Source organism: Oncorhynchus gorbuscha, unplaced genomic scaffold (genome assembly GCF_021184085.1).
Source record: "Oncorhynchus gorbuscha isolate QuinsamMale2020 ecotype Even-year unplaced genomic scaffold, OgorEven_v1.0 Un_scaffold_1285, whole genome shotgun sequence".
Classification (NCBI taxonomy): domain Eukaryota; kingdom Metazoa; phylum Chordata; class Actinopteri; order Salmoniformes; family Salmonidae; genus Oncorhynchus; species Oncorhynchus gorbuscha.
Genome location: NW_025746106.1, coordinates 26,527 through 39,637, shown reverse-complemented (window position 1 = coordinate 39,637; position 13,111 = coordinate 26,527). Strand labels below are relative to the sequence as shown.

Below are 13,111 nucleotides of genomic sequence, written 5' to 3'. Positions count from 1 at the left end.
ACGTGACTTTAAACTCAAGTAAACAAAGCTAAAACATTAAACCATCGTCATACATTTTACCATACACTAATTTTCCTATTTGTAACCTTGATTCTTTAGTTTATGCCATATTCACTCAGACAAAGAGAAAACAGGTGCAGGTTCTGTATTGGTGCAAACACTTTCATGTAAATGTGGACCATGTTTCCAGACATGCATATTAGTTACCTTTTACACTGGTTTTCTGCCTTTCTTTCCGGTTGGTGCCAGTGCAGCGAATCCAAACAATGTTATCAGAGCATTTTGGAGCAAGAGACTAACACTGTAGCATGCCAATATATGAGAGCACATGCAACCAATCACATTTTAGGAAAAATGTAGGAGCAAATGCCGTTGTATTTTTTTTAGCAGGCATGAAGATAAATCAATTAGTCAACCCAGGCCTAGATCCTGCCTAGGTCCACACAAACCCCCCCCCACACACACGGAGGCCCCAGGCAGGGGCCAGTCTGAGGCACCCCTCTCCTCACATTTTGTATGGAATGTATAGTAAAGACATCATTTAACTGTCAAACGCATTACCTTTTAATGTGCCATGAACACAACCATGATGTTTTCATCTGATTGTCAAACAAATTCATTTTAAAAAGTAGGTTACCTTCACCTGTTCATCCAAAATCATTCCAGCATCTGAAGAGTGCACTGTGCACCCGCCAACTTTCCTTCAATTCGCAAGTGGCTGAAACTATCTCACTGGAGAAAGAATCTGAGCGAGCGAAATAGCTCCCCTCTGTCTTACTACATGTAGCCCATGTATCTGATGCAGTCTGGCCAAAAAAAGTATGACAAGCCATACTCTTTTGTCCTGACAGCATCAGCTACAGTGCATTCTGAAAGTATTCAGAGCTGGCCGCCCGGACAAATTGAGCAATCGGGGGAGAAGGGCCTTGGTCAGGGAGGTTACAAAGAACCTGGTGGTCACTCTGACAGAGCTCCAGAGTTCCTCTGTGGAGATGGTAGAACCTTTCAGAAGGACAACCATCTCTGCAACACTCCATCAATCTGGCCTTTATGGTCGAGTGGTCAGACAGAAGCCACTCCTCAGTAAAAGGCACATGACCAAAAGGCACCTAAAGACTCTCAGACCATGAGAAACAAGATTCTCTGCTCCGATGAAACCAAGATTGAACTCTTTGGCCTGAATGCCAACTGCCATGTCTGGAAGACACCTGGCACCATCCCTACTGTGAAGCATGGTGGTGGCAGCATCATGCTGTGGGGATGTTCTTTAGCGGCAGGGACTGGGAGACTAGTCAGGATCGAGGGAAAGATGAACGGAGCAAAGTACAGAGAGATCCTTGACCTCAGGACCTCAGATTGTCTTTTTGGAAGGTGAACCTTCTCCCCAAAGACCCTAAGCATACAGCCAAGACAATGCAGGAGTGGCTTCGGGACAAGCCTCTGAATGTCCTTGAGTGGCCCAGCCAGAGCCCGGACTGAAAATAGCTGTGCAGCAACGCTCCCCATCCAACCTGACAGAGCTTGAGAGGATCCGCAGAGAAGAATGAGGGTTCCATATGGCGGCGCTAGCTAGCTAGGGTTCTAGCTAGCATTCTATTTGGCACCGCTAGCTAGGGTTCTATTTGGCGCTGCTAGCTAGGGTTCTATTTGGCGCTGCGAGCTAGGGTTCTATATGGCGCTGCTTGCAAGGATTCTATATGGCGCTGCTTGCTAGGGTTCCATATGGCGCTGCTAGCTAGGGTTCCATATGACGCTGCTAGCTAGGGTTCCATATGGCGCTGCTAGCTAGGGTTCCATATGACGCTGCTAGCTAGGGTTCCATATGATGCTGCTAGCTAGGGTTCCAATGGCGCTGCCAGCTAGGGTTCCAAATGACGCTGCTAGCTAGTGTTCCATATGACGCTGCTAGCTAGGGTTCCAATGGCGCTGCCAGCTAGGGTTCCATATGGCGCTGCTGGCAGGGTAGGGTTCCAAATGATGCTGCTTGCTAGGGTTCCAAATGACACTGCTAGCTAGGGTTCCTATGACGCTGGCACTGCTAGCTAGGGTTCCATTTATGACGCTGCTAGCTAGGGTTCCATATGGCGCTGCCAGCTAGGGTTCCATATGACTGCTTGCTAGGGTTCCAAATGAAGCTGCTCGTAGGGTTCCATGTTTGACCCTGCTAGCTAGGGTTCCATTTGACGCTGCTAGCTATGGTTCTATATGCGCTACTAGCTAGGTTCCAAATGGCGCTGCTAGCTAGGGTTCCAAATGACGCTGCTACGTAGGGTTCCAATGACCCTGCAGCTGTTAACTAGCTAGGGTTCCAAATGAAGCTGCTCGCTAGGGTTCTATTTGGCACTGCTAGCTAGGGTTCTATTTGGCGCTGCTAGCTATGGTTCTATATGGCGCTGCTAGCTAGGGTTCCAAATGACGCTGCTACGTAGGGTTCCATATGACCCTGCTAGCTAGGGTTCTATATGACGCTACTAGCTAGGCTTCCATATGGCGCTGCTAGCTAGGGTTCCATATGACGCTGCTAGCTAGGGTTCCAATGGCACTGCTAACTAGGGTTCCAATGGCACTGCTAACTAGGGTTCCATATGGCGCTGCCAGCTAGGGTTCCAAATGACGCTGCTAGCTAGGGTTCCAATGGCACTGCTAACTAGGGTTCCAAATGGCGCTGCCAGCTAGGGTTCTAAATGGCACTGCTAGCTAGGGTTCCAATGGCACTAGCTAACTAGCTAGGGTTCCAAATGACGCTGATAGCTAGGGTTCCAAATGACGCTGCTAGCTAGGGTTCCATATGCTGCAGCTAGGGTTCCAAATGACGCTGCTAGCTAGGGTTCCAAATGAGCTGCAGCTAGGGCCTATTTGGCACTGCTAGCTAGGGTTCCATATGACGCTGCTAGCTATGGTTCTATATGGACGCTGCTAGCTAGGGTTCCAAATGACGCTGCTAGCTAGGGTTCCATATGACGCTGCTAGCTAGGGTTCCAAATGACGCTGCTAGCTAGGGTTCCAAATCTCGCTGCTAGCTAGGTTCCAAATGACGCTGCTAGCTAGGGTTCCAAATGCGCTGCTAGCTAGGGTTCCAATGACGCTGCTAGCTAGTGTTCCAAATGGCGCTGCTAGCTTGGGTTCCATATGATGCTGCTAGCTAGGGTTCCAAATGATGCTGCTAGCTAGGGTTCCAAATGACGCTGCTAGCTAGGGTTCCAATGACGCTGCTAGCTAGGGTTCCAATGACGCTGCTAGGTAGGGTTCCAAATGGCGCTGCTAGCTAGGGTTCCATATGGCGCTGCCAGCTAGGGTTCCTATGGGCTGCTAGCTAGGGTTCCAAATGACGCTGCTAGCTAGGGTTCCAAATGACGCTGCTAGCTAGGGTTTCATATGACGCTGCTAGCTAGGGTTCCAATGCGCTGCTAGGTAGGGTTCCAAATGACGCTGCTAGCTATGGTTCTATTTGGCGCTGCTAGCTAGGGTTCTAGGGTTTTGGCGCTGCTAGCTAGGGTTCTATTTGGTGCTGCTAGCTAGGTTCTATATGGCGCTGCTAGCTAGTGTTCTATATGGTGCTGCCAGCTAGGTTTCTATATGGCGCTGCTAGCTAGGGTTCTATAATATATGCCATTTAGCAGGGTTTATATGGCGCTGCCTTACAGTCAGGTGCATACATTCTATATGGTGCTGCCAGCTAGGGTTCTATATGGTGCTGCCAACTAGGGTTCTATATGGTGCTGCCAACTAGGGTTCTATATGGTGCTGCCAGCTAGGGTTCTATATGGTGCTGCCAACTAGGGTTCTATATGGTGCTGCCAACTAGGGTTCTATATGTTGCTGCCAACTAGGGTTCTATATGTTGCTGCCAACTAGGGTTCTATATGGTGCTGCCAACTAGGGTTCTATATGTTGCTGCCAACTAGGGTTCTATATGGCACTGCTAGCTAGGGTTCTATTTGGCATTGCTATCTAGGGTTCTATATAAGAGGCATGCATCATCACTACAAGAGACTATTGTGTCTGTCTAAGCCTTGTCTAAGCTGATGGAGCTGACAAGAGGTATTTTTCACACTGCAAAATCACAAATAAAGCAGAAAGCATGTCTGTTGTAGTGTGACATCTTTCAGTATGTTTGCATTAAGATGGAGACACAGTCATGTGTTAGTAAATAACAAATAACATATTTTATGGACACAAACCTATGACCGGAAAGGGTGTATGATGTATTGAAATAGATCCTTTATCTTGGTTTACTTAGGAACCAAACACGTCTCTGACGCTTGTCTCAGATAGATTGTAAGCAGTGATGGAGGTTTTGTCTATTGATCTGTGATTGAAACATTCTAAGTACCATCCACATACAACCCTCTCATATCCAGGCTATCTGGGTAGATGGTAGATTGAAACATTCTAAGTACCATCCACATACAACCCTATCATATCCAGGCTATCTGGGTAGATGGTAGATTGAAACATTCTAAGTACCATCCACATACAACCCTATCATATCTAGGCTATCTGGGTAGATGGTAGATTGAAACATTCTAAGTACCATCCACATACAACCCTCTCATATCCAGGCTATCTGGGTAGATGGTAGATTGAAACATTCTAAGTACCATCCACATACAACCCTCTCATATCCAGGCTATCTGGGTAGATGTAGATTAGTGGACATGAAACAATTTGAAAGCTAAGTACCATCAATTAGAATACACATACAACCCTCCTCCATATCCAGGCTATAGAATAGGGAGTGAGAGACAGGAAAGAGACTAGCTAGGTAGGATAAAGTGGTTTGAAGGGGATGAGGAGAGAAGAGCGAGAGAGAGAATAAAAGAGAGAAAGACAGATGGAGACAGAGAGAGAGGCAGAAAGAGAAAGACAGATGGAGACAGACAGAGAGGCAGAAAGAGAATCCACATACAACCCTCTCATATCCAGGCTATCTGGGTAGATGACAGACAGAAACATTCAGATGGAGACAGTACCATCCACATACAATGGAGACAGACCTCAGAAAGAGAAAGACAGATCCAGGCTATCTGGGACAGAGAGGCAGAAAGAGAAAGACAGATGGAGACAGACAGAGAGGCAGAAAGAGAAAGACAGATGGAGACAGACAGAGAGGCAGAAAGAGAAAGACAGATGGAGACAGACAGAGAGGCAGAAAGAGAAAGACAGATGGAGACAGACAGACAGAGAGGCAGACAGATGGAGACAGACAGACAGAGAGGCAGAAAAGAAAGACAGATGGAGACAGACAGATGAGAGGCAGAAAGAGACAGACATCAGAGAGGCAGAAAGAGAAAGACAGATGGAGACAGACAGGAGAGGCAGAAAGAGAAAGACAGATGGAGACAGACAGACAATTTGAGATGGAGACATCAGAAAGAGAAAGACAGATGGAGACAGAATGGAACAAAGAGAGACAGATGGAGACAGAAAGACAGAGAGGCAGAAAGAGAAAGACAGAAGACAGAAAGACAGAGGCAGAAAGAGAAAGACAGATGGAGAGAATACAGAAAGAGAAAGACAGATGGAGACAGAAAATCAGATGGAGACATACAGAGATCAGAAAGAGAAATACAGATGGAGACAGAAAGGAGAGGCAGAAAGAGAAAGACAGATGGAGTTATGGAGGCAGAAAGAGAAAGACAGATGGAGACAGACAGAGAGGCAGAAAGAGAAAGACAGATGGAGACGGAGAGAGAGCAGAAAGAGAAAGACAGATGGAGACGGAGAGAGAGGCAGAAAGAGAAAGACAGATGAGAGACAGGAAAGACAGATGGAGACAGACAGAGAGGCAGAATTGAAAAAGATGGAGACAGACAGAGGCAGAAATAGAAAGACAGATGGAGACGGAGAGAAGCAGAAAGAGAAAGACAGATGGAGACAGGTAGAAGCAGAAAGAGAAAGACAGATGGAGACAGAAAGACAGAGAGGCAGAAAGAGAAAGACAGATGGAGACGGAGAGAAGCAGAAAGAGAAAGACAGATGGAGACAGAAAGACAGAGAGAAAGACAGATGGAGACAGACAGAGAGGCAGAAAGAGAAAGACAGATGGAGACAGAGACAGAGGCAGAAAGACAGATGGAGACAGACAGAGAGGCAGAAAGAGAAAGACAGATGGAGACGGAGAGAAGAAAGACAGATGGAGACGGAGAGAGACAGATGGAGGAGAGAGAGGCAGAAAGAGAGACAGAGAACAGACAGAGAGGCAGAAAGAGAAAGACAGATGGAGACAGACAGAGGCAGAAAGAGAAAGACAGATGGAGACAGAGAGAGGCAGAACAGAGAAAGACAGATGGAGACAGACAGACAGAGAGGCAGAAAGACAGAAAGACAGATGGAAAGACAGATGGAGACAGACAGATGGAGACAGCAGAAAGAGAAAGACAGATGGAGACAGAAAGACAGAGAGACAGAGGCAGAGAGGCAGAGAAAGACAGATGGAGACAGACAGAGAGGCAGAAAGAGAAAGACAGATGGAGACGGAGAGAGAGGCAGAGAGAAAGACAGATGGAGACAGACAGAGACAGAGATGGGCAGAGAGGCAAAGAGAAAGACAGATGGAGACAGACAGATGGAGACGGGAGAGAGAGGCAGAAAAGAGAAAGACAGATGGAGACGGAGAGAGAGGCAGACAGATGGAGACAGACAGAGAGGCAGAAAAGAAAGACAGATGGAGACGGATAGAGAGGCAGAAAGAGAGAAAGACAGATGGAGACAGACAAGAGGCAGAAAAGAAAGACAGATGGAGACAGACAGACAGAGAGGCAGAAAGAGAAAGACAGATGGAGACAGACAGAAGAGAGGCAGAAAGAGAAAGACAGATGGAGACAGACAGACAGAGAGGCAGAAAGAGAAAGACAGATGGAGACAGACAGACAGAGAGGCAGAAAGAGAAAGACAGATGGAGACAGACAGACAGAGAGGCAGAAAGAGAAAGACAGATGGAGACAGACAGACAGAGAGGCAGAAAGAGAAAGACAGATGGAGACAGACAGAGAGGCAGAAAGAGAAAGACAGATGGAGACAGACAGACAGAGAGGCAGAAAGACAGATGGAGACAGAAAGACAGATGGAGACAGATGGAGACAGACAGACAGAGAGGCAGAAAGAGAAAGACAGATGGAGACAGACAGAGAGGCAGAAAGAGAAAGACAGATGGAGACGGAGAGAGAGGCAGAAAGAGAAAGACAGATGGAGAGGCAGAAAGAGAAAGACAGATGGAGACGGAGAGAGAGGCAGAAAGAGAAAGACAGATGGAGACAGAGAGAGAGGCAGAAAAGAAAGACAGATGGAGAGAAAGACAGATGGAGACAGATGGAGACAGACAGAGGCAGAAAGAGAAAGACAGATGGAGCAGAAAGAGAGACAGATGGAGACAGACAGAAGGCAGAAAGAGAAAGACAGATGGAGACAGAGACAGAGAGGCAGAAAGAGAAAGACAGATGGAGACAGATGGAGACAGAAAGAGAAAGACAGATGGAGACAGAAAGCAGAGGCAGAAAGAGAAAGACAGATGGAGACAGAGAGAGAGGCAGAAAGAGAAAGACAGATGGAGACCGACAGAGAGGCAGAAAGAGAAAGACAGATGGAGACAGACAGAGAGGCAGAAAGAGAAAGACAGATGGAGACGGAGAGAGAGGCAGAAAGAGAAAGACAGATGGAGACGGAGAGAGAGGCAGAAAGAGAGAAAGACAGATGAGACAGACAGAGAGGCAGAAAGAGAAAGACAGATGGAGACGGAGAGAGAGGAAGAAAGAGAGAAAGACAGATGGAGACAGAGAGAGAGGCAGAAAGAGAAAGACAGATGGAGACAGAGAGAGAGGCAGAAAGAGAGAAAGACAGATGGAGACGGAGAGAGAGGCAGAAAGAGAAAGACAGATGGAGACAGACAGAGAGGCAGAAAGAGAAAGACAGATGGAGACGGATAGAGAGGCAGAAAGAGAGAAAGACAGATGGAGACAGACAGACAGAGAGGCAGAAAGAGAAAGACAGATGGAGACAGAGAGAGAGGCAGAAAGAGAGAAAGACAGATGGAGACAGACGGAGAGGCAGAAAGAGAACAACAGATCATTTCCTCACTATGTTTGCATTCTGTTTTCCTTTGGGAACATTGCATTAACCCCATCAGTTCATTTAAGCCTGATTGAATGACGCATTGTATGGTTTTCTATATACTATCATTTGCATTATCATTACAAAGTGTGAGAGAGAAACAGGGATAAACTTAGACAGAATGATGAGGTCATCAGTGTGGGACAATAGAATTAGAACTCACTCGAGGAAGCGGGTGATATACTGCCGGCTGCAGCGCGACCAGCTGGGGGTGGAGGTGCCATACAGGAGCTGTGGAGACATGATGAAAGGTCTTTTCCCAATCGGCTCACAGTCATTGCCGTTCCCATCATGCTGAATCCCAAAGCTGCGGCATAGAAGCACATCCCACAGAGAGAAGGGAGAGTGAGTGGGCCCTGCATGGACAATTTGACATGTATACAGATATATAGGAATATATAGACACACACACACACACACACACACACACACACACACACACACACACACACACACACACACACACACACACACACACACACACACACACACACACACACACACACACACACACACACACACACACACACACACACACACACACACACACACACACACAGAGAGAGAGACAACACAGTGAGTGGACAACTATACAATATAATATCCATTCTCAAATATACAGTATACACCGACTGGACAAATCATTAGGGACACCTAACTAATGGATTGAAGTGGATTTAACAGGTGATATCAATAAGGGATCCTGGATTCATCAGGTTAATCAGTCATGGAAAGAACAGGCATTCCTAATATTTTGTCCACTCAATATATACACACACAGCTGATGCAGAGTGCATATTGAGAGGCCACTGCCTAGGCAGGCTGCCTAGACACACACTTTAATAAGCACACGTATGAACGTACACATTCACACAGTACAGAGAGACCAAAGAGACAGACATGTACTGTATACACATCAAATGCTGCCAGAACCTGCCTTGGAAAGCGCACAAAATCCTTTGACAAACATGTCTGGCAACAGTCTTGGTGTCTTTGTAGTGGGTAGCATAGCCCGCTAAGCTAATGCCTCACGTTGCTTTCATCAGTCACCGGACTTACGGATCTCACAAGCGTTAACCGACCCAGTCCCATTTACCCCCTATGGCCACTGAGCGGAGTATTTAGAAACCAATCTGAATCCCACTAGGGGGCTTAGCAATATATGGCACCACCAACTAATATCACAGCTTCACTCTGTGATGGTCTAAAGACTCCAAGGCGAGGGCTGAAGCCTCAAAGACGAGGCAAACTCACTTTTAATTGTATTTACATACCCTGTTGTTGTATGTAGTAAAGGGCCCCTTTCCAACAACTGCCTAAGTCAGTACTGGTTCAGTTAGAGCTCTTTAAAAAAGAAAGTGGGACACGTATAGAGACATGCTATACATTGACTGGAGTTGACCTCTACTACTATCAAACTCTATTAGGTTTTGCATTCATACACAGCATTGATAAGGTCCACTCCCTTTGAATTAAGGCTTTGACATTCATTGACACTGATGAAACCTGACGGGGTGAGACGTTTGTCCCTAATGGAATAAACAGATGTATCTTCAATCACCTTCATCCAAAAAGAGTGGACCTTCATTTTCTTATTGGGCATTTGGATCTACGCACCACATAGCGAATTCAATTAACTTGTATGCTACGCGACTTGTTTTCTGACTTAACTAACTTGCATCACAGTATTCCAATTCTACACTATACTTCTATTGCTTGTCAAATGATTTTTTTATACAATTTACTTTTTAACTATAACCATGAAACATTTGCATAACTTAACATTAGTTTGAATGAGTACCATAGGAATACAGCAGTAGATGTTAAAAGTGGTCCTGCTCCTTGGCCAATCAAGCTACAAGACCAACTTAGCATATATGTTCAAGCTATCTTAATGTCAAGTTATTTCAAACCTTTATCAACTATAATTATATAAAATGTGCATACAGTCATGGCCAAAAGTTGAGAATGACACAAATATTAATTTTCACAAAGTCTGCTGCCTCAGTTTGAATGATGGCAATTTGCATATACTCCAGAATGTTATGAAGAGTGATCAGATGAATTGCAAAGTCCCTCTTTGCAATGCAAATGAACTGAATCCCCCCCAAAATTCCACTGTATTTCAGCCCTGCCACAAAAGGACCAGCTGACATGTCAGTGATTCGCTCGTTAACACAGGTGTGAGGCTGGAGATCACACTGTCATGCTGATTGAGTTCGAATAACAGACTGGAAGCTTCAAAAGGAGAGTGGTGCTTGGAATCATTGTCTTCCTCTGTCAACCATGGTTACCTGCAAGAAAACATGTGCCGTCATCATTGCTTTGCACAAAAAGGGCTCCACAGGCAAAGATATTGCTGCCAGTAAGATTGCACCTAAATCAACCATTTATCGGATCATCAAGGAGAGCGGTTGTTTGGGGCATCCGGAAAAAAGCTTGTCCGGACAAGACAAGGTGAGCGCTACCATCAGTCCTGCGTCAAGCCAATAGTAAAGCATCCTGAGACCATTCGTGTGTGGGGTTGCTCCTCAGCCAAGGGAGTGGGCTCACTCACAATTTTGCCTAAGAACACAGCCATGAATAAGGAATGGTACCAACACATCCTCTGAGGGCAACTTCTCCCAATCATCCAGGAACAGTTTGGTGACGAACAATGCCTTTTCCAGCATGATGGAGCACCTATAACTAAGTGGCTTGGGGAACAAAACATCGATATTTTGGGTCCATGGCCAGGAAACTCCCCAGAACTCAATCCCATTGAGAACTTGTGGTCAATCCTCAAGAGGCGGGTGGACAAAAATCCACAAATTCTGACAAACTCCAAGCATTGATTATGCAATAATGGGCTGCCATCAGTCAGGATGTGGCCCAGAAGTTAATTGACAGCATGTCAGGGCGGATTGCAGAGGTCTTGAAGAAGACGGGTCAACAATGCAAATATTGACTCTTTTCATCAACTTCTGTAATTGTCAATAATGAAATGCTTGTAATTATATGTCAGTATTCCATAGTAACACCTGACCAAAATATCTAAAGACACTGAGGCAGCAAACTTTGTGAAAATTCATATTTGTGTCATTCTCAAAACTTTTGACCACGGCTTTACATTTGCATAAAATAACTCACCCCTCTACTGCTATTGACCCATAGAAACTCATTGAAAACAGATTCACTACATGCTGAAACAGATAGTCCTCAAATAAATATCAAAACGAAGTTTGTTCGGAGTGTGACAGAAGAAAGATCAGGAAATTGTTTGTCATTAAAGCGTCTCCATATATACTGTACTTCCATTCATTTATTGTTGTCTTGTGGGGCCTGTGGGCGTCCTAGAGCAAAACAACCCACATGTAAAAAGTTTAAAGTATGTAAACTACAAGATAAAAGTTTGGACTCACCTACTCATTCAAGAGTTTTTCTTTATTTTTACTATTTTCTACATTGTAGAATATATACACACATAGAATAATGTAGTTATTTCATAGTTTTGATGTCTTCACTATTATTCTACAATGTAGAAAGTAGCAAAAAATAAAGAAAAACTCTTGAATGAGTAGGTGAGTCCAAACTTTTGACTGAACTATACATGTTGGTGAGAGTCTCACCTTTACACAGATGGGTCATATTAGTGTGTAGCCCCAACTATTGGGACGCTACAGACAGAAGTTGGCAGGTCGGTTGAACAGACTTCAGATGAGTCTTGTGTGGCCTGTGGTCGTCCTAGAGCAAAACAACCCACATGTACGTGAGTCTCATCTTTCCATTTTCAGTCTGACAAACACCACTCTAGCTCTGTCACCTTTCACAGCAGATGGGATGTCTCCTGGTCTGATAAACACCTCTCTAGCTCTGTCACCTTTCACAGCAGATGGGATGTTTCCTGGTCTGATAAACACCTCTCTAGCTCTGTCACCTTTCACAGCAGATGGGATGTCTCCTGGTCTGATAAACACCTCTCTAGCTCTGTCTCCTTTCACAGCAGATGGGATGTCTCCTGGTCTGATAAACACCTCTCTAGCTCTGTCACCTTTCACAGCAGATGGGATGTCTCCTGGTCTGATAAACACCTCTCTAGCTCTGTCACCTTTCACAGCAGATGGGATGTCTCCTGGTCTGATAAACACCGCTCTAGCTCTGTCACCTTTCACAGCAGATGGGATGTCTCCTGGTCTGATAAACACCTCTCTAGCTCTGTCACCTTTCACAGCAGATGGGATGTCTCCTGGTCTGATAGATACCTCTCTAGCTCTGTCACCTTTCACAGCAGATGGGATGTCTCCTGGTCTGATAAACACATCTCTAGCTCTGTCACCTTTCACAGCAGATGGGATGTTTCCTGGTCTGATAAACACCTCTCTAGCTCTGTCACCTTTCACAGCAGATGATATGTCTCCTGGTCTGATAAACACCTCTCTAGCTCTGTCACCTTTCACAGCAGATGGGATGTCTCCTGGTCTGATAAACACCTCTCTAGCTCTGTCACCTTTCACAGCAGATGGGATGTTTCCTGGTCTGATAAACACCTCTCTAGCTCTGTCACCTTTCACAGCAGATGGGATGTCTCCTGGTCTGATAAACACCTCTCTAGCTCTGTCTCCTTTCACAGCAGATGGGATGTCTCCTGGTCTGATAAACACCGCTCTAGCTCTGTCACCTTTCACAGCAGATGGGATGTCTCCTGGTCTGATAAACACCTCTCTAGCTCTGTCACCTTTCACAGCAGATGGGATGTCTCCTGGTCTGATAAACACCTCTCTAGCTCTGTCACCATTCACAGCAGATGGGATGTCTCCTGGTCTGACAAACACCTCTCTAGCTCTGTCACCTTTCACAGCAGATGGGATGTCTCCTGGTCTGATAAACACTAGCTCTGTCACCTTTCACAGCAGATGGGGTGCTCTGTCTAGCTCTGTCTCCTTTCACAGCAGATGGGATGTCTCCTGGTCTGATAAACACCGCTCTAGCTCTGTCACCTTTCACAGCATGGGATGTCTCCTGG

At 45.7% G+C, this 13,111-nt stretch overlaps 1 protein-coding gene across 1 annotated transcript in view; it reads right to left on the bottom strand.

Annotated features, from left to right (window-relative positions):
- Positions 1–13,111, bottom strand: part of LOC124022070 (A disintegrin and metalloproteinase with thrombospondin motifs 7-like) — a gene marked incomplete at its 5' end in the record, with an annotated part of 127,409 nt that overhangs the window by 96,408 nt on the left and 17,890 nt on the right. The window contains 1 exon segment of the mRNA XM_046337130.1: positions 8,273–8,416. Coding sequence (XP_046193086.1) covers positions 8,273–8,416 — 144 coding nt within the window.